The following is a 22430-nucleotide window of genomic DNA, read 5'->3' as shown; positions in this document are numbered from 1 at the left end:
TGTTGGAGAAAATGCCAAAGAAATCCTGCATTTTGGAACCTGTGTTACTTTAGCAAACCACAGAGCTTGCATCACTTAAGCAGTTACTTGCCTTTGGTTAGTACAATGCACATAAATCCTGGTTTGATTTTGTGAGCATCCTTTTTCCAGCAAGGGTTTTATTTAGGGGGAAGAAGAATAAATCAGTCTCAAGGTTCCTGAAGTAAAATGAACAATTGATTTCCTTGGAAAAAGAGTTGAGTGTTCACAAAGGGTAGCAGTAGTTCTTCCTTGAATATATCTGCATGATACTTTCACTGATTTTATGCTGGCATCATTATTCATGAAGGCTGGTAGGGTAAGATGCTCGTTTAGCTGAAAACTAATCTGTGTTTTGTTTTTTTCCTCTCCAGGTTAGTTTTCAGCTAAATGAGTTCCTGTAGCCTGTTTGTGTAGCCATGTGAGTAACGTTAATGGCACTAGGGAGCTGGTGGGAGCACAAACCTTTGGGAAGACGAGGGACACTTTTGGTGGCAGCAAGGCTTTAAATTAATGGAATGTAATCATGAAGCAATGTGATTATTAGTGGTAATTACTCTAAATAAGTAGTGATTTTCTGATGTATCCTTCTGCTTGAACTGTATGGAGGAACTGCAGAACATGTGAAAATGAGATGCTCTGCCTAGGCTGGTGCCTTGGAGCAGGCACAGAGCTCCATCGGAGTGGCAGTCCTACTTTGGCACATTCACTTTATGGCTAAATTATAAAGACAGTGAACTGGATAGTTATTTATAACTTAGCATTTATTATCTACTCCTCAGGTGGAAGAACCCCAATTTGAAGGGCGCTGGCTCTCCCATGGGGCGAAGGTAGTGGAAGTTTGGGTGCCGGGCTGAATCCAGCAGTCTGCTTCAAGGCAGTTTCAGGAAGCCTGGTTCTCGCACACAGGCCCATGTAGCTTTGCCATATTTCGCTGGCAGCTTCCATCTGTTACATCTACTGGATGTGGGCCCGCAGCAAGCATACTTGAAAGAGTAATAATAAGGGGCTGCAGTTTTTAGATAGCTGTGTATGCAAGTTTGAACTCGGTCTTGTCAGATCTACATATTCTGCAGTCACTGCTGACCTATTAAAGAGCTTTAATGCGGGTCTCTGCTCGTGGAATGCTGTTGAAGGAATCTCGTGCATCGCTTTTAACCCATGTTCTGCCTTCTAAAAACAGGGATGAGGCTGCAAAATCTGCTTACTGGGTTCAGTTGCGAAATGCCTGCCTTTGTGGTTTTTCCACCAATCTTACTCTGCAATAAAAATGAAATTTCACCTGTCTCCTTCAACGTAGGAAACTTTATAATGAATTATTTGTTTTTACAACCACGTTGTTGATAGCATTACTGAAGGCTGCTAGATCAATGGGGCTACTTAAGGAAGAGCTGTTGTTTCATCGCTGGCTGCTTCAGAAAGTTGCACTCTAGGAGCTTTCCTGCTCCTGAGGCTACGTGCGATAATTTAAAGTAATTTAATTTTGGAGTTAGAATGATGAGTGTAACTGTAAATGGCTGAACAGCAGTGCTATTATTTTAGCATTTGCAGGAAAAAAACGGAAGTTCTGTCTGAAATCACTTTTTTATTCTGTCAACCAAGAGAAGCCAGTCAGGGTGTGAGTTCTTCATCCAATTCACAAAACTGTTCGTGACTGTGGAAAAAGAGGGACTACATAAGCATTGGGCACACTGAAAAATATGAAATGTATAAATTCTGATGGCTATAATTTGTCAAGGACCTGAAGAATGTCAGCCATTCAGCTGGAATCAAGACAGGGATGAGTCTCATAGATCAAATTCTTCCTCTGAACACCGAGTACATCCATTAAGCTAAAAGGCAAGCATGCAGAAGAGTGTGTTTTTAACTACTGTCCTACGGCTTTGGGGGTAGGGCAGAGGGAGCCAGGTGCCTGAGCTCAAGCTCTTTAGGAGTTCTGCTGCATATTTCCACTGTGCAGGGTAGAAAGGTGTGTGCTGAGTATTGCTGGCTTCGGTGGATCGCTGCTGTTCCTTCTCTGTGCTGAGATGTGTAGATAGCTGGCACTTTCACCTGGGAAGTTTCCTGGTTATTTATACATAAAGCACAGATTGTGTGGGAAGCAGGCTGAGTGGAGGCAGACTTGAGATTGATTTTAAGGTTTTGTGTGCTTTTTTTTTTTTGAACTCCATAATTTCACCCTTTTAATCCTCCAGTATAGAATTCCTTTTGTGTGGTGCTTCCTAAACCAGCAGGGAGTTGTTCAGGAGAGACTTTGTTTCACAGAGTGTATCTTAGCAGGCTATATAAAACTGGAGAGAGTTGGTTTTTTTGCAACAAGGTGTTTTGTGTCTGCTTTCCGGATGAGACTACTTGGGCTCAGGTTGCAGGGTTGACTCCACGGTTTCAAGTTTGTGTCAGGTATGATAAATAAGCAGCTCTCTTTCCAGTCAATCTTGTCTCTGATGATATGCAGGTGTTGCTGGGACCCTGGGCTGTAGCCTTCATGACTGCTGTGGCATACAGAGTACTAGCGTGCGACTGCTTCCCATGGTTTATAAGAGGAACAACCCCTATCGAGGGTTAGGAACTTCTGTTAGACCAGCAGATGTCCTGGGGGAAGGAAGAAGTAGCACCGGGGTATGCTTGTATTGCTTCTGTATGTAAATCGACTGTCTTGAGCAAAACCAGGTTAATGCTAAGCTCTGTGTTGGCTGGGGAAGCCTTGCCTGCTGATGTGGCAAGGACTGGTATCTTTTTTTAAGGAGCTGACCAGTCTCCAGTCAGAAAGCTGCAGGTGGGCTCTGCCCTTGCCACTGCTAAGGTCATGTAAATCTCTTCTAGGATAGCAACAAGATTAGAAATGGGAGTATTTGCACATTCTGGTTTGTTATCTAGAATCCTCAGATATGCCTTATCCCTCCCATGTCTTAGTTTTTGTTCTGTGAGCCACCCTTTCGTGGTTTATTTGTAATCTCTGGCTGGGGTGCGTGTGCTAACCTGCAGCCCTGGCACACTTACTGCTCTCGCTGCGTCTCCTTTTTGTTTGGCAAGGCGGTGACGTTTTCTCAAACCAGCATCGAGCTGATCTTGAAGGTTTGAAAGAAGTCTGGCGGGTAAAAGATGAAAAGAAGCAGCAAAAATGATAGGAAAGCCTAATTACACTCGCTGGATTGTGCCCAATTGTAGGCTTAATCTTGCAAGGCGGAGGGTTTGTTGGGTGCCCCCATGCTGCTGGCTTTTCAGGCATGAAGTATTGTTTCTTTCTGCAGTGTTCCTCTCATGGATGGGCATGTAGCAGTAGTTCTTATTCTGTTCCTTTCCCCTTTGTTTATCATGATGCTGTTGATTTTGAGCAATTTTTGAAGGCCTCCCTGACACTTCAGTTACTTCTGATATATTCATTAATGTTTCTCTGTAGGTATACGATAGATGGGCTTTTACTGCAAAGTCTGGCAGAGCAGAGGCTTTTGCTTAGGTTCCTGGGTGCTATTCAGAATGCTGCTTTGGGTTTGCGTTCTGATAGCCCCACAGTGGCTGCACTGTGGGTTTCTCTCCTGCCCCACCCTGCTGAGTGTGGCACGAGTCGCTTGAGCCTGTTGAGGCTTGAGCAGGTGCTGTGAGCTGCGATGGAAACTCCTCCTTGAAAGGGGAGATGCTCTGTTAGAGCCTGTAACGCTCTGCTAGGTATTTGGCTTCAAGCTTACAGGCAGTGTGGTTGGCTTACTACTTAGAAGGGTGGCCTTCTGGTTTTCGCATTGCTCTGTAAGGGTATTTTTGTTGTTGTTAAAGTGTTTGTTTCAGGCAGGATGTGCCTAGTCATCCACTGAAATGAACACAGCTGCTGTATGAGGTATGACCTTCCAGGTGGGCACAATATTACTCACATGTGCACAGACTTGCTTTTTCTCCTTGTTGTTAAGAGAATCAAGGCTCTTGTTTAAATCAAGTTCATCTTGGTTTCAGGTGGAGTGAAAGCTTATTAGGTTGGCTGGTTAGGAATACTTGAAATTAATTAATCATCTTGTTAAGGGAGGCTTATTTCTGCAGTTCTTGAAACACAGGCAGTAAAACCACTGCCTTGCAGGATGAAGTCACTTGCTGGTTTGCTTTTTCAGCAGAAATGTGAGTAGTCTTTTTTTAAATAAATGGAATAAGAAACATTCTTTTTTAGATGTGTTAAATTCCTATTTTCATACATTGTGTTCTGGAAAATAGTCTCTTATTTTCCAGTTGACAAAAATGCCTTGGGAAGGAAGCATCTTTATAACAAAACCAGCCTCAATGCAACACGTTGGTTCTACTTGTTAAGGGTGTGGTGGCTATCCTGTGTGTTTCTGAGCCAAGTCAGAAAAGTCAAATAAAAGGATGTTAAATATTTCTTTGGGCATAGCAAATTAAGCTAGCATGGAGGTTGCTTAACTTTTGAATTACAACTTCCGTGAAGGTTTTAATGTGTTTTAACAGCTACAATGCAAGTTCATTCTTTCAACTTAAATTGACTTTCTGCATAGAAGAGCATTTGTACAATCAGAAACAGTAAAAAGGAAACAAACCTGAGAGTGCATGAGGGATATCACCAGAGTAATGGCTCGCGGTGTGAAGAACAACAGCACTTGCTTTTAGAGCAAATATGTAGTATTTGAGTAAAGAGGAAGCAAATACGGGAAGAAAAGTGCTTGTGTGTATTAGGCTTTGCTAGCACGCACATCATCACTTCTTAGATGGATATAATAAAGGAACAGTAATGATTTTTTTATTATCACAAAGACCTTGATAGTTTTGTAGAAATGCTGTGTCTAGTAGTGTTGTACAGAATCATTACCTGTAATTGAGCTGTAGCACAGGACTTGGATCCTGGGAATTCATACATGCCTGGATCGCTGACCTAAGGAGCAATTTATCGTTCCTCCAGGTAAATGTCTGTGTCCAGATTTGTCACAGGTGCCCATTTTAGAATCGATGCTTGCAGCATGCTACCTGAGTTTCACAGAGTGCTGTCTGGATTGGTGTCTGGTGTGGCTCCTCAGTTGCCCGTGGCGGTGAACTTTATTACCTTCCCTTTAATCCCAATGCCAATAGCTCCCATCCCATGGTTTGTATATAATGCGTTTGTCTAATCATGGGCTTAGCGTGCTTTTATTTTAACATGTGGATATGGTTTCAGCCTGTCGCTTTACAGACAAAGGTTCTAGTCCTAGCTGTGCCAAAAATCAATATATGTAATTTGATGGTATCACAAGTCAGGCTGAGAGAGATTGCTGATCAGTCTCAAGAGCTAAGGAAGATGGAGAAACACAGGTGTCTCGTAAATGTGAGGTTTGAACCTGAGGACACCCAGCCACCAAGTCAGTCTACGTGCCCTTTGTGGACTGCATAATATGTGAGAGGGGAATACAACTTTTTTTTTTTTCCCTGGAGGGCTTGGTTTGATAGTGTGATGGAAAAGTAAATGTGATTGAGCTGAAGTGTGCAACCTTGTGCTGAATTGTACTCTTCCATTTTCTGCTCCACACTTGCTCTTGTTGTTATGTTAATCGTAGAATTGTAGAATGGTTTGGGTTGGAGGGTACCTTACTGCCCATCTAATTCCAGCCCAGGCTTCCCCCAGCCCCATCCAGCCTGGCCTTGGGCACCTCCAGGCATGGGACACCCACAGCTGCCCTGGGCAATCTGTGCCAGGGCCTCACCACCCTCTGAGTGAAGAACTTCCTCCTAATATCCAATCTAAATCAGGTCAAGTACTCTAGAAATCAAGCTATGTGTCTGTTAAACGGGCTATGGAATAGTACGTGAGGCTTGAGGGAGGTCAGAGGCTCTTGTAGTGGAGGAACCAGGCTGCGTGTGCAACCCAAACCACCTGCAGCTTTCTGCTCCTAGCAGAGGGAAATGTGAAGGTGCAATTCTTTCTCCCTAATCCTCTTAATCCTTAATTCTTCTATCCACTATTCTAAATACTGTACTTTTAAAAAATGGTGCATGCAATGTTACTAGCTAGATGGGTGGGGTAGTTAACTTTGCCTGCTTGGTTTCGGAACAAACAAAGCGGATTCTGTATTAGATAAAATACAAGGGATAATGCATTTTTGCTTTGGTGTTGGATGCAAACTAGTGCATTGTTGCAAAAGGACGTTGCCAAGATAAAGTTTCTGAGTGTCTGAGGCTGACTGTCCCCTTGTTCTTTTGCTAGCACATGCCCAAGTATATACACTTCTTATATCAAAAAAAAAAAAAAAAAAGGTGGGAACAAGCAATCCAAGCTGTGTCCATGTTTCCACTGAAATAATAATGTGGCTGCTTACAGGAACTATCCCCTGGCTCGTTTCTCTACAATCCCTGGAGAGTAGCAAAGTGGGTGGAGTGCACAGGACACAGCAAAAATATTGTAAGATAAACCTGTCCAAAAAGAAGCTTAATCTCCAAGGAAGACAATGGTTATCATAGAGTCACAGGCTACTCATTAACTGGGGGTTGCTAAAACAAATATTATTCTAAGGTGACAGCCAGCCACAGACTCGAAGCTGTTACTTTCCTTTTTAATCTCATTTTGGATTTGTTTCTCTGTGCCATGATCTTGGAGTCTAGGAGAAGAATGACTGTGTGAGTATCACAGCAGGCACTGTCTCAGACCTCCAAAGAAAGACTGAATTCTCCAATATGCTCTGGTTACAAAATCAAATCCAGAAGAACTTCAGTTTAACTAGGTTCCAAATAAATACTTGTTCTGCTTCATCATGTGGAAAAGCAAGTTCAAAAATGGGGGGAGCATCAAGGCAGAAGTGACTTTACAAGGCAATTGACTTGGCAGCGTACTTTGTACAATAAAGAACAATTTTGATGTCTTGCATAACAATAGAAGGTTGGAATACTAATGCTAAGAGGAATTGTTGTGCACAGTGCCTTGTTATGCTGTGGGATTTAAATTATGAGATTGAGGTAAGTAGTACAGCTCTGTAAAGATTAACGACGTTAGCAAGGGTATCAGGAGTTGTACGAGCTAGGACAATACTGGTTTTTAGTCCATGCATCAAAGCTGAGCAGTCAAGAGCTGGGAAGAAATTTCTCTTGGGATATGGTGTTGGGCAATTAGCTTTGTTTTGAGAGATTTATAGACTCTTCTGAATCACTCCAGTGTTGGCCGTTGTCAGAAATGGAATATTGGGCTTGCGAGGCGGTTGTTTTGCATTATGTATGGTGCTGTGATGCAGAGGTGGATAACCAGAGCATATTGACACCACCGCATGGTAAAGATTAATCTGTTCTTCTGTTTGCAAACACCTCCCTTCAGCTTCAACAGAAGGTTGAAATGCTTCATAAAAATCTGATCATTACAAAGGGACAAAAAATGCAACTTGCTTTTACGATAACTTCTCTAACACTCATTTCTAATACCTGTTTCTTCTAGAGAAATACTAAATATGTTAATTGGTGATTTGATTTTAAGTTTGAAAAACTGCAGGAGGTACAAGTGGAATGCTTTTGCTCCTCCTTTTTCAGTCTTTTTTAGTTTGCATTTGTACTTCCACGCTACCTCTTGCAGAAAGATGAAGAAATTGATCTCTCTTTTTAGTGAATACTCTTTGGGCTAAAGTGAAGGTTGTCCAATTTATTTTTCATGAAGTCAACCATCTCTTCAGCTTGTTTCATCCTTGGGTTTATTTAGAGGCCCTGGCTTGCAGCATCTGGTTCCTAAGGATGCTGAAGTCGCTCTCTTTCTGGTATTTACTGTTCCCTATTATTGAAATGTCACCTTTGGGACCTTGGCTGTCATTAGACATATGTTAATTGTTGTACTGACTTACTTACAATGATATTGATAATGCAGTGATAATGAAGGAAAAAAGACAAAATTGGTTCTTGGGAAAAGATGTGAAATTCTACAGAATGAGAAGCATCCCAGGATGCTAACATTGGAATCGCTGTGGTGCTCTCCCTTTATTACTAGCTTTTTGGAGGTGAAAACACACCAGCTTTTTTCCTCCTGCCAGAGAAAGAAGAAAGAATTAAGGCAGAGTCTGTTTTTAACATTGGCAAGGATAGAATGTAAACACAGAAACAAGACCACTTAGTTTTATATATATACACACACACATATATATATGAGCTACATTATCGATCTGCTGTGTTTTTTCTAATCTGTAGCTGCATGCTTTTTTATTATAACTCTTTATGAAAAGCACGGCTGCTTGGATTGGGGTTGTTTTCAGAGATGCCAGATGGTACATTGACCTTCGTCTTCCCCACTTGAATCTGTAGTGCTTCCTGAACAGTTGAAATACTTAAAGCCTGTATGTTCCTCTTGGGTATTCTGAGCTGAAGCTTCCCAAGCTTTAATAAACTTCTGTCAGAATTTGAAGGGTTGAATTCAGTCTATGGTAATTTTCTGTGATTTTTTTCTTTAAGATTTCAATATAACATCAATGTTTAAGCAGGGTTTCTAATTTTAATCCTTCAGGAGGAATTACTTTAGCATCTGGAAACATGGAACAAAAAGGTCGCAGATTGAAGGTGCTTTTCCTAAATATAATTGCCACTTAAAATTCACTTTTAAACAATAAAGTGAATTTTCTTCCCCACAGAAGAGGAGGATCCATGGTAGAAAAGAATCATAATTGCTGTTTTTTTGTCTTATTAGGTGCATGTTTTACTTTTTTTTCTGTGTGTATGTGCAAGAGAAACGTAAGCATGTGATCTAAGTATACCTTGTGTTTTAAAAGCTTAATGGCTAGTAACATGCTGGTTTAGTAATTCCAGCTTTATTTTATTTATGTGGCATTAATGCAGGAGAAAAGTCTTGTTTGGGAGATGTAAATAGAGATGAAGAAAATACGATTCTGCTGGGTACTGCAAGGAGTGATTGATAACAAAGCCAGTTCAAACAGCTGATCAGCCGAATGTTACCTCTGATTTGTTGGTACCACGCGGAGGATAAATCAGGTTTGTTTAGTGGCTGGAAATGACCTTTTTGTGTTCCTTGGAACCGTTCTCACTCTAGGCTTTTGAAAACCCACTGCTCTTCCTGGGCTTCATTCTTTAGTTTTAAATCAAAATGTTGCAAAACCGTTGTGTACACATCAGTGTATGCATAGGTTTTAGGAGAATTTGCATCGGATTAGCTGACTGTTCAAAATGTAACTGCAAAGTATGACAGTGACCAACACTCATCTTACACTGCAGCTCTGTCTGGTGGGGTCCCTTTTTCTTAAAAATACAGCAGACCTTGACTAGTTTAGGTATTATATTCTCCAAAATCTCCTGGAGAAGATTAAGCGCTTTATCTTGCAATTAGATTCTTCTAAAGAATGACCTCATCGTATGCCACGGGAGCAAATGAGGCTGTGGCAGCTCGTACGAGCCTTTATTATGAAAAGCTGCACGGCTTTTATAAGTGCTGCCTTGCCTTCATCCTTTTTCTTCTAGCAAGTTTAACTTCTACCAGAACAAGTCAATGAAGAAGTTGCTGATGAATTCTTTGGATAATTTGGAAAACTGTTTACGTATGGGAATGGAAGGAAAAAATCAAGTTGGAAACAGTGCCTGCTTCCTCAGATGCACTGTGGCAGCAACATGGTTGTAACCTCCACGACAGATTTCAGTGTGATACGTTCTGTTAAAAGAAAAATAAGATTATCTGGATTTTTAGCATAGCTATGTCAAAGAAGGGGATGTGATTTTCATCGGGGAGAACTATAGATTTCTACTGCTCCAGTTCCTTCCTCCAGTAAGCTTACTGAGAACAACACTTTTCTCTCTACACATTTGCAATATTTAAAAAGTATAGCTGATGTTTCCATGGGCTGTGAGCCTTCCTAAAGGCTGATGCTCTTAAATCATAGTTGAGTATTCTCAGTGTTTTAGGCACTGCAATAATTATTTTTTTTGTGGGTAAAGTTGGTATGATTGTGCGTATGCCACAGTAGGCTCTGGTTCCTTCGGTTCTCATTACTCTACCTGTGAGGGAGATATTTTTACCCCGTGTCTGACAAGCGAATACAAATTTATTTTGTGTCATTGTTATAGCTTCTTTGTCAGAGCTTGATATTAGGGGAACAAAAGAAAGCTAGGGGACCCTAGTGAGAATGCTAGAGAGGGATTAGCAGAGCCTTGTAGCTATGGAGTTAAGCTGGGCTTCTGTTTTCACTGCCAATGACATCTTGATTTATGCATACTGGGGATGTTTTTAAACAGAGAAGCAATAGGAAACACGGCAGTCTGCTTCTAGCCCGTGTTTCCTGCGGGGCTTCTTGGCTTTGCCTTCCAGTTAGACAACAGCATCGGGAGCATACTGGTGTCATTCTCCCTCTTGCTGCTGGTTGTTTGGTTTGGTGCTTATGTGAAGCTCCAGGCTTGTGCCTGCTCTCCCCTTTCTCAAATCTTCCTTGAAGATGGAAGTTGGGAGTGATCATGCCAAACACCTCCTGTGCATGTCCTGGTTGCAACGGGTGTTGCTTGCTTTGCTTTTGCTCACCTGATGGAGTTGGAGGATGCTAAGGGTAGACCTGTGCATCTTCAGAAATGGCAAGAGAGGTTACCAACCAGCATGATAATTCCATCTCAGCTGTGAATGTGTAGCTCTCCAGTAGTGTTTTGTGCTATATCTAAGTTATCTCAGTTGTGAGTCTGTGTCCTGTCATTCCCCCCCTGGATGCATATTTAGAGAAAAGCAGTCCGAAAGTGGCTTGAATATTCAAGTTGTCATTATGAAAAACTGCAACCACTGATCAATTTGCACAAACACAGACAGCAAGCAGCAGCCTGGAATAGAAATTTAAATTTCTCCCTTCCTCCTGCTTTGCTTCAGTATTTGAAATGTGCAGCCGGCCGAGCTGACAAGGGGTGGCTGTGCTACTCAGCGCTCCTCATGCGAAGGCAAGGTGCCTTCCAGCACCGAGGGAGTGCTGCTGAGCAGCCTCTGCCTGGTCACCTGCTAAAACAGGGGCGTACTTTGCGATTGTAATAGCGTAGCAGCCCTTTGCTGACATGCTGAAAGAGGTTTTAAGTATTTCAACATCTGTTCGCTAAAAATATATTCATGGTTTTGCTTATGGGTTCAATATGAAAGTGGAATGATTGATGGAAATGAAGTATTACAAAAGAATGGAAATAAAGTATTACAAAAGAAGGAGCTTTTAGGCTGTATTGAAGGTGTTTTACTAGGAAGATGACTGGAATCAACATCTAGCCCGGTCTCAGTGGTATCTGGTAGTAAATTGCTAATACAAGCTACTGATTAGGATCTTCCTTTTCAGCAAAACAGTATTGCTTCATCTTCTTTTGTAGACTACTGTAAAACAACCTGTTAGCCTAGTGTAGTTCCAGTGCTGATAAAAAGTAAAAAATGCTTTCATCTGTGGAAAAAGCATGTGAGCATAGAAGCTTTCCTGGCCCTAAAGTGGTCTAAAACAATAAGGTTATTTTTTGCTGAATCTAGCTGCAATACTGCAGTGAAGCATGGATTTCATCATTTGGCCCTTCCATGGTGTTTGTGCTGCACATTTTTAATACTGTACCTCAAACTTGTTCTGTATCGCCTGGAAGCTGCGGTCTCTCTTCTGGCTGAGATACCCTGAAATTATTTAGATAGTATTCTTTTTCCTTCAACAGTGCTTGAGGTTGGATGTACTGAATTATATTGCGAATTTATAATGTTGCCTATTTTTTTTTGCTTAACTTCCTTATTTTTTTCCTATTAGAAGATCCTATTGAGAATATTTTCTGTCATTACACGGGAGAAGTGGTGCTAATGTTTGTTTTGTCACATAATGAATAAATCTGCTTTGGAAAGTTCCTCTCCCTAATTCCCATCTTTAAAGCCTTTGTTATGGTTCTAATTAGTAGGTATTAGCATATGTATCAAAATGCAGGATGTTCAAGTACTTATTTGGAAAATTAAATGCTAGGTTTAGCTCGTCATTCTGTATCATTTGGATTTATATTGAACAAAACATTAGCATGCTGAATTATGAAAGCTATAAAATTATGGCATCGAGTCAACATCAATAAAAACCTGTCTCCTACATGGCTATTCCTCTCATAGTATCCATGCAACTGGGCAAAAAAAAAAAGTAATATAACTGATCCATTGCTATTCTTCATGACTGAAAATAGCATTGAGGTTTAACTGGGATGTGTTCCTCATCCAGTTCATGGTGGTGCTGCACAAACCCTTCTGCCTGGCACAGGGGATGGTGTCGGGGAGACCGAGTGACCGGGGTGGTGCACAGAGGGGGCTCACCCGATGGTTGGGTGGGTTACAATTTTCCTTTTTTGTTAATGTGGCCACCTTATTCAGGTAAATAGAGTAAAAGTGCTGGGGTAATTCCAGAAGCAAAGCTGCCTTTCAGCTTGCCAGGTATCCCGTTAATTGCTGCAGGTCCCGTGAGGGTTTGTGGTGGTGATTTGTACGTACGTTGTGTGAAATTTTTTTCCGGAACTGCTAATTAGGTTAATATGTTTTAACAGATGCTATAGCACATTTTCCATAAACGTAGTTTTTAGCTGAGATCTGGCCTTTCTAACCTGATTGTCATTGTTGGAGCTGTCGTTTGTATGTCAGCTTACTTTCTGCTAAAATTAGACTAGCTCTCTTTTATGTTCAAGTTGCCTTGCTACAGTAAAATGAATGCAAATCAGACTCATTCTGTATCGCATCTTTTGTGTTCTGTCACCCTGTGTGGTAATAGCCAGCAAAGAGCTCAACTTCAAGTTAAGTCTTGTGTTAATTTTTCTGCTGGCATAACATTTCCGAACTGGGATGTGTGTATCCTGGGAGCGGACAGGAGTGGGCTCCCTTTGGGGGCAGTCAGATGCTATCTTTTGGTAAAGGACTGTGATAAACAATGCGCACAGCCTGTTGCTGGATGCAGCTGTTATGCACAAAATTTGGTTTATTGAATATGTGATTGTAGAAGAATAATGCTAAATGTCCTCCCTCTCTGAGCCACAGATGGCAAATCTGTGCTGGTCACCAAAGAGAAGTTGTAAAGTAGGATGGGCATCACTTTCTATTACCACATGCTCCCAGCCAGGTGTTTTGTGATGTGAAAATCCAGCACGGAACTTACAAACCAAAAATGCCCTTTACTGATAGAAAAAGACACCAAGTTCTTGACTAAAACCAATTATACCAGAAAGTTCCCAATTTGCTTTCTTTGCCAGTTACACTTCGGGTTGCGTGTGACTCACGGAGGATGACTATCACTTCGTTCAGCCTGGAGTTACCTAGCTGCTATTCAGAGCATGTTCACTCCTGTGACTCAGTGACTCGATTCACTCTTAAAACTGTTTTTGCGTGCTGTTTTCAGTAATATTTGCTCTTGCAGGGTGTGAGAGGTGGCGTGCCGATACCCTCGCTGCAGGAGCAGCCATGCAGCGCCCGGCCCCAGCGCTTTAAGGTCCCTGCGAAGTGTGGAGGTTTATCAGCAGCAGCTGCTTTTGTGCTCTGGACGGATCCATCTCAGGTGGGGGGAGAGAGCGGGTGGCTTTCGGAGATTAGCTGGTGACAGTTTTGCCTGGGAAGTGTACCAAGTGGCAGCAGAGCTGCTGCAACAGAGATAGGAGGGGGAAAGGGACGGGTGCGAAAAACAGGAGCTCTGCTAATCTTTGTGTCAGAAGAAGCCTTCAGGATTTGGTTATCTGCGTGTGGGTCTAATTGCAGCCTTGATTAGAGGAGTGCCTAACACTTCCTACTGCTGTAAAGATCTGGCTGAGCTGTTACAGCCCTTTGGATGTGGAAGGCCTGGATGAGGAGTCGGAGCAGCTGCGCCCTCGTGGCGGCGAGAGGGAGGCTGTCTGGTTTATTGGATTACCTCTTGTCAGATCATGGCCATGCGTGCTGCTTAAATCCCTTGGGTAGGCAGGGAGTGCCGTAGAAGGGATGGCTTATTTTAGGTGAACTGATTTAGACGACAGTCCGTTTGTATCGTGGCTTTTCTGCCGAGAAATGGTGGGATCCTTCACAAGAGGGCAGCATGAAATGGTCATGGTGGGCGTTGGGGTTTTTTGTGGGCAGAGGCTGTGGCAGGTGTGAGGTGGGCAGGGGGCCTCCAACAGCTTGGCTAACATCTTCACCTGTTAGTTAACTTCGGTTGTGGTGGGGGAGTGCTCCCTTCTGCTGCTGTTCCCACTCCTGCCTCTCCACTCATCATTTTTCCTAAGCTGGTGCTAAGGGCTGGCACTCGGCCTTTGTTCAGCTGCTGGATGAGGATCCTTCGTTCAGAGGATGGATGCCTCTTTCCCGGGGAGGGAGGTCTCCTGCCTCTTGCAGTTTAGACCCTGCTGATACAGCACAGGCTGCTCTGAGAGGTGGGGGAACCATAGATATTCCTCGGGACTTTAGGTTAGACATACGTGGCAATTCAGCAAAGATGATCTCTGCAGAGGAAAGCATGCAATGCTTGAATTGCTCGGAAGATGTAGAGTGTGCGTTGCAAATGAGTAAGAACCTGTTTGCAATACGCTGTGTGGCTGTGCCAGTCAGCATTGTGTCCGGAGTTGTGCAGGTGTTAAAACTGGAGCTCTTCATCTCGTCTCTGAAACACAACGGGCGCCTGCTTGGAACTATTTGTAGGAACTACTGTTCCTACTGCTTGTAGGAACTGTTTTTAAGCACGACCTGCCACCCCCTTAGAGCACAGTCAGAAAAAGGTTGACTTAGGCTGTGACAGCGCCGAGGGAAAGGAGGATAGCGTTTTTCTGAATCAGCTCTGCCACCAGCAGAGTGCTGCTGCTCGGTCAGATTATCGTCTGCAGGAGGCTGAGAGATGCCACACCAATCATTTGTGTGACTGCAGGAGGTGGCTGGGGGACAAGGGTGCTGTGGGGTGAGGGAGAGAAGAGTTGATGGGGACAGAGATCCCGGCATGCCTTCCAATGTTCATGGTAACCAACAGCCATCATTTGTAGATGCTGATAATTAATAATAAATCAGCTATGACTGAGCAGTCCCGGATGTAAACAAACTGTAGAGTTTTAGAAGCTGCTCGAAATGGGATTGAAGGTCATTGCTAATGAGGAGGTCAATGACATTTTGATGATTTCTTTCATTTAACAAAGAAGTCATTGAAAAACTTGGAAGAAATATTTTGAACTGATCTGTGTGGATTTGAGCTCTTAGGAGCCATGTGCTCTATTCAGCTGTCTCACCTGCTTCCTAAAACCAAGGCTTTCAAAGTCCTGTAGCTTGATTGCAAACTTTGCTTTCTTCCTCCTCCTCCTCGCTGTACTGCGCTCTGCCTGCTGTAATTGGGAACATTTTATAATGGTAATGAACTTGGCAAGGGGAGAGCCCTTTGCCTGCTGCCAGAGGAAAGCAAACAAAATACGGACAACAACAGCAGCTCCCTCCCAGTCCCTTCGCAGGCTGCACGGCGTGGCTGGCACCGCTGGCCGTGCTGCGGAGGGAAGGGAGGGAAGGGATGTCCTGCTGGCCATGCCTCACAGCTGGCCTGGAACCCGGCCACCCCAGCGGAGCAGCCAGCACCACGCTCTCATCTCAGCTAGGCCACTCGTGATTTAATTGGAAGCCAAGTGGACTTTGAAGGGTAGCGCACCATAAATTCACACTGTGTTTCCAAACTTTATACAGTGGGTTCGGTCTCCTGAGGATTGGCTCCAACCTGGTGCTTGGTTGGGAGAAGGTGAATTTTTCTGCCAGACAAGCCTTAGTTATCTTAACACCTTTCCTCTTCGGGGAACCTTCTAAGAAAGGCTCAGTATCGCCATCTGAATGGAGCACAGACAGAGTAATTCTGCAGTCACCTCTTCTGGCTCTCAGCTGAGTGTTGACCTGTTTTCAGGGATGATGAAATGATGCTTCCCTTGTGGCAGATACCAGCTCTGTTCCTTGGGAGCATTCAGGACAGCTGATTGTACTTCCAGGTGGATTTGTGTTGATAGCTATGATATCAATACTCACTGCTGGTATAAAACACTCAGATCCCAGTTCAGAGTTTGTGCCTGCAAGTTTCTGCAAGAGTACTGCCAGCTGCCTTCACTTCTGTGCTGTGTGTGAAGATGGACGGCAGAAGGAAGGTGCTGATTTGTGCAAGAGCAGCTTCTCGTCCGAGCGTGGCTTGCACATGGCTCTCAATATCACTGACTTCAACAACAGCTTCGTATCATTAATCACATCTGCAGGTAGCACGGGAGGAGCGGCTCCCTTCCTGTAGCCTACGTATTGTTCGGTCAGTCACCATGAAGGAAGCTAAAGCACCGTAACCTTAATTAAAGGATGCAATAATGGCGCTCTGTAGTTATTTAGCAGCCAAAATCTGATGCCATTAAGGAAGTAGAATACCCTGCCCTTAATTGAGGGATATGCTAATGATGCTGTGTAGATGTTTAATAGGCAAAATCTGTGATTAGAGTCACGTATTGTTTCAGAATCTGGCGAAGGCATACATCATGTGTTTGTGGAATTAAATAATTTTAGGAAGAAGGTGGAAAATGACATCACCCAATTCTACAGTGCATTCTTTACGCTGTGAACTGCTGGCTGGTAGTTTCGTGCTTCCTGACAAGAAGCTGTTCCTCACAACTGGCGGAAATATAAAGTTGGGGCAGGGCTTCCCCCCACAGCTTAACAGCTGGGAAGACAGGGCTGTTTAGAAAACTAAGTTCAAGTCTGTTTCTTGTAAAATATGTCAAGAATGCTATGCAAATCTGTATGTTAGAATAACAAAGCACAAATCAGTTTGTTTTGCTAGAGGTCAATGGCAGCTTAAGGCTAATGCTACCTAGACAGCCAAAGAAAGCCTTGTGAAGCAGGGATGCGGAGGGAAAGGTTAAACTCTCCGGTATTCTTTGGCTTGCAAGACTGCACAGTGGCCTGATGTTTGTGGGGACTGCAGATTTGAAAGAATATACCTATGAGCTGGAAGCATTTCCTCGCGATTTAAAAAAAAAAAAGCCAGCAACTGTTGAACCTCTCCCTTCAGTGTCCCTTCCTGAGCTTGATCCAAATTTGAGCATCACAGCATGGACTACTTGGCAATCTCAGCGTTGTACTGGGATATTTCCAGGTTGCAGATGAGTGCCTTGCAATTACAGCTGCGTTACTGTCATGCTGAAGATGAAAATGAAGAAAAAGTCTCCAAAACCAGCAGTATGTAAGACATGGATGTGGTTGCTTTTCCCATAGTCTCACTACAACCTGAAGTTATGAAGTTAGTTTTGATGGCCTTTTACAAACCTTCACAAGAGGGACTGTTGCATAGATCTGTTTGCTTTGCTTTTGCATAGACATGTTTTTAATTGCACAAGTTTTGTGCTGGTGTTGGCTATGACTATGCTAGGTTTCTAATTTAAGATGAAATGTATTTTCATCAGTTGAACATTGCTTTCAGATGCAGACAGGAGGATAACTTGCATTGCCAGATAAACGTGTATTTGGCTGCCTGATGAAAAGCTGTATTTTTCACATTTTTCTTTTGTATATATTTCATAATGTGGTGTTTAAAAGTGTCCAAGATGCAATTACCAAAAAGAAATCAATGCTGGATAATTATAAGAGAAATGTATTGCCTGGAGCCTCTTATCCTAATATCACCTTCCTGCTAACTACAGTTAAAAGAAAAAGATTAATCACTTGAAAAGGGCAGCAATCGTTGTGTTTAGCAAGCTATGTAGCTTTTTCCACTGCTCTCAGCATCCTGCTCAGTGAAGGAAACCTAAAAGCACACTGCACGTTGTGTCGTGAGTCACTGTGTCTTTGTTTGCCAGCCTTCTTCCCAGGATCCGCAGTCACGGTGCGCTGAATCTATTTAACGGTGAGATTTAATATCTTGAGTTTAGCTATTCTTCTTGATGATGAGTCTGCCTGCATGGCTTGGAGGAACATCTGTGCCCCTACGCCTTCAAGGCCCGCCAGTACAAACCAGCGTCCTCCTTTCCAGACCTGATACATGCTGGGTGAAGGATGCTCCATCCCCCAGCTTCAGGCTGGCCAGTGGAGAGCATGTGTGCATGTGTATTTGAAAGGGCATAGCTTGCTTCAAAATATGTCTTAGTTTTCAATAGTCTTCTCTTACAAAATTTAACATTTCATTTTCCTGACAAATGAAGGGTCTGAGTTCTTGAAGCAGCACCTCTCTGTGAATTAAAAAAGTGGAGGGTATTCCAAAAGACTATTTTCATTAGGGTTGTGTTATAAAAATCTGTAAAATGAGTAGTAACATAAAAAAGCCAAACCAAATCTTCCCTATTTTACTTCTGAAGTGTAGGTTTCTTCATTCAGCCCTCTTCTTAAATAGCTAAGCATAGAGTTTGTAGAGTAGCAAATTTGTGAAGGTAGCACTCCAGTAATCTGTGGCATGTCTGCTGGGGGGAACAATTGAATAAGAGAAGGTAATGAAGGTAATAAAGTATTTTGTATAATATTGGATAGAATTTAAATACTTTGTTATTGCTATTTTAATTGTACTGAACAAACTTTGTTCCTGGAAATTCTTAAAGCCTAAATCAGGTATAAAGCAGGTACCATGTAGGTGGCAAAAAATGCCACATGTACGAACATGCCACACATGCTAACGCTAATAAGTCCTCCACTGAACCATATCACTGAGCTCTACATCTAAACGTCTTTTAAAGACTTCCAGGGATGGTGACTCAACTACTTCCCTGGGCAGCCCCTTCCACTGCCTAACAACCTTTTCAGTAAAGAAGTTTTACCTAATATCCAACCTAAACCTTCCTGGTGCAACTTCAGCCTATGCCCCCTCGTCCTGTCACCAGGTATGTGGGAAAATAGACCAACCCTCACCTCACTACAGCCTCCTTTAAGGTACATACAGCATGCAATAAGGTCGTCCCTGAGACTCCTACAGGCTGAACAAGCCCAGCTCCCTCAGCCCCTCCTCATAGGACTTGTTCTCCAGACCGCTCACCAGCTTTGTTGCCCTTCTCTGGACCCACTCAAGCACCTCCATGTCCTTGTAGCGAGGGGCCCAAAACTGAACACAGTACAGGGGGACAAATCTCTTCCCTAGCCCTGCTGGCCACACTGCTTCTGGGCCTGATCACCTGGTTGCCCTGTAAGTGCCGTGTGATGATACTCAAGATAATCTGCTCCATGAGTTTCCCTGGCACTGAGGTCAAACTGACAGGCCTATAGTTCCCCGGGTCTGCCCTCCGGCCCTTCTTGTAGCTGGGTGTCACATTTGCTAGCCGCCAGTTGACTGGGACCTCCCCCGATAGCCAGGACTGCTGATAACTGATGGAAAGCGGCTTGGCCAGCTCCTCTGCCAGTTCTCTCAGTATTCTCAGGTGGATCCCATCTGGCCCCATCGACTTTTCAGACAGAATCTTCTGTGAAGCTGTTTTATTTGCGATTGCAATGTTGAGTGTCCTGCATGCAGGAGCACCCAGCAAGTCTGTCATAACCTTGTGTTCCCTATTTGCGGGACCTCCCGCAATTATTTTTCAACAGTCTTGGGAATCTGGAGAGGTCCCAGTTGACTGGAAGCTGGCAAATGTTGTGCCATTTTTCTAGGAGGGCAAGAACGAAGACCCTGGCAACTACAGGCCTGTCAGTCTCACCAGTGCCAGGTCAAGTTATAGAGAACATTATCCTGGGAGTTATATGGTGCACAGCTGGGGGACAGTGCAGTCATAGGTCCCAACCAACATGGGTTCAGGAGGGGTGGGTCCTGTTTAACAAACTTGGTTTCATTTTTTTGATAAGATCACCCGTCCAGTCCATCAAGAGAAGTCAAGGGATTCCGCCCTGCTATGTGCTGTGCGGCCTCACCTCGAGCACTGTGTGCGGTTCTGGGCACCACAGCACAAAAAGGACGTGAAACTGTCGGAGAGTGTCTAGAGGAGGGCTACAGGATGGTGAAGGGCCCAGAGGGGAAGATGTACGAGAAGAGGCTGAGGGCACTGGGCCTGTTCATCCTGGAGGAGGCTGAGGGGAGGCCTCATTGTGACCTACAGCTTCCTCATGATGGGGAGCGGAGGGGCAGATCTCTTCTCTTTAGTGAGATCTCTTCTCTTTAGTGACCAGTGACAAGACCCAAGGGAATGGGGTCAAGCTGAGGCAGGGGATGTTCTGGCTGGACATCAGGAAGAGGTTCCTCACTGAGAGGGTGGTCACACACTGGGACAGGAGTTTAAGAAGCGTTTGGATGTGATGGGAGCTGTCAGGCTCCCAGGGCGTGGTTCGCCTCGTGTTGCACAAGTCCCCTCTTCAGACTCCACGCAGAACACCAGCAACACGTGGCACTGAGGAGGCTGCTGAGCTGTTCTCCTTGCCCTGCTAGAGGAGCCAGGACAGGCAGCAGAACTGCAGCTCCAGAAGGAGTGCAATTGGAGCCCATGGAATCAGCTCCTCAGCTAAATGCTCCCCAGGGCTGTGGCATTTCCTGACCCGGTGTGGTACAGACACTCACAGACAAAGCGTTTGTTCAAATAAACAATATATTTTCTGATTTTTGCAGAGCTCAGAGCTCCTGGAGTGAGTGGATGCTCCCCAGGAGCCCAGATGGTCACTGTCCAGGTGGAAAGAGGAGTCTCTGCTTCAAGCTTCCCTGCAGCAGTGTCTTCAGCTGCATGGGGTGTGCCTCCCCCAGGGGTGGTTTTGCTGCAGAGATGACATGGAGGAGCAATTCCCAGCTGAGCAGCATCTTCTCCATGGGCAGCGTGCTCAGCTCTGGGGCATGTGGCAAGCAGGGTGTCACTCCTTCAGCTTTGCAGCCACCGAAATCATCACTGGTGAAATGTGCGTGCTTGCCACGAGGATGGTGGTCAGGTCAGGAGGTGGGTGACAGCGGTCATTGAGGCACGGGTGGCAAAGTTGGTGCCTACCAGGATACAGACAAAGACACTGGCAGGCGGCGAGCAGGTTGTTCACCAGTTCCTCCATGACCTTGCACGTTCCTCCCAGGTTCCTCACCGGCCGCTGCAGGTACTCGCTGACGAATCTCCGGGCATCCAGAATGTCACTGGGGTCTTCCTCGGAGTCGTCGTCCTTCCTTCCAGAGACGCCTTTCTTGGTTCTGCTGCGCCGCTCATGGCAGAATTTCATGAGCATGCGGCAGAGCACAAAGAACAGGACGATCTCTCTGGTCAGGACCCAGAACTGCCAGTGCTGCAGCACTGACAGGAGCAGGGTTCCCACACGCGCCCAGCCGTGCTCCTGGTCCCTCTGCTCGATTTCCAGCAGCAGCTGCATCATGCGAGCCTGCAGCTCCTCTGCACGCTGCTGCATACGCGCGGTTGTAGGCGCGTCGAGTTCATCGCCGACTTTCTGTGGACTCTGAATTAAGCCCAGGAAAGTCAACGCGAAGAAGATTTCCGAAACCATGGTCTGCAAGAGTTGAGAGAGAAGGGGGTCAGCTGGGTCAGCTTTCCAACCACTCATCTCCCAGCCTGTAGCACTGCTTGGGGTTATTGCGCCCCAGATGCAGGACCCGGCACTTGGCCTTGTTGAACTTCATGTGGTTGACCTCAGCCCATCAGTGCAGCCTATCCAGATCCTCCTGCAGAGCCTTCCTATCCTCGAGCAGATCGGCACACACACCTAACTTGGTGTCATCTGCGAACTTACTGAGGGTGCACTCAATGCCCTCATCCAGATCATCGATGAAGATATTAAAGAGGATCGGCCCCAGCACCGAGCCCTGGGGAATGCCACTAATGACTGGCCTCCAGCTGGATTTGACCCCATTCACCACGACTCTTTGGGCCTGGCTATCCAGCCAGTTTCTAACCCAACGAAGCGTACACCAGTCCAAGCCACGAGCAGCCAGTTTCTTGAGGAGAATGCTGTGGGAAACGGTGTCAAAAGCCTTGCTGAAGTCAAGGTAGACCACATCCACAGCCTTTCCATCATCCCCCAAGCACATCACTTTGTCATAGAAGGAGATCAGGTTCATCAAGCAGGACCTGCCTTTCATAAACCCATGCTGACTGGGCCTGATCGCCTGCTTGCCTTGCAAGTGCTGCGTGATGACTCTCAAGAGGATCTGCTCCATGAGCTTCCCTGGCACTGAGGTCAAACTGACAGGCCTGTAGTTTCCAGGGTCTACCCTCCAGCCCTTCTTGTAGATGGGTGTCATGTTTGCTAGCCATCAGTTGACTGGGACCTCCCCTGATAGCAAGGACTGCTGATAACTGATGGAAAGCGGCTTGGCCAGCTCCTCTGCCAGTTCTCTCAGTATCCTCGGGTGGATCCCATCCGGCCCCATCACCTTGCATACACCCAAGTGCTGTAGCAGGTCGCCAACCATTTCTTCATTGATAGCGAGGGCCACATCCTGCTCCCCATCCCCTTCCACCGGCTCAGGGTACTGGGTATCCAGAGAACAACTGGTCTTGCTGCTAAAGACTGAGGCAAAGAAGGCATTAAGCACCTCAGCCTTTTCCTCATCTCTCATCACTAAGTTTCCCCCCACATCCAGTAAAGGATGGAGATTCTCCTTAGTCCTTTTTGTGTT

General features: G+C 44.7%; 1 protein-coding gene across 2 annotated transcripts in view; it reads left to right on the top strand.

Annotated features, from left to right (window-relative positions):
• Nucleotides 1-22430, top strand: part of MOB2 (MOB kinase activator 2) — a 111662-nt gene that overhangs the window by 6698 nt on the left and 82534 nt on the right. The window contains exon 1 of one of the 2 annotated variants that reach the window (XM_013099726.5): nucleotides 4103-4122. The exons of the other annotated variant lie outside the window; for it this stretch is intronic. Within the exon in view, the coding sequence (XP_012955180.1) occupies nucleotides 4121-4122 (2 nt within the window). The 5' untranslated portion in view covers nucleotides 4103-4120. Of the gene's footprint in view, nucleotides 1-4102; nucleotides 4123-22430 lie in introns of those variants that run through there. 2 annotated transcript variants of the gene reach the window in all.

The sequence above is a fragment of the Anas platyrhynchos genome, chromosome 5 (genome assembly GCF_047663525.1).
Source record: "Anas platyrhynchos isolate ZD024472 breed Pekin duck chromosome 5, IASCAAS_PekinDuck_T2T, whole genome shotgun sequence".
NCBI lineage: Eukaryota > Metazoa > Chordata > Aves > Anseriformes > Anatidae > Anas > Anas platyrhynchos.
Note: the sequence above shows the minus strand (reverse complement) of the source record. Positions and strands in the feature narration are given on the sequence as shown.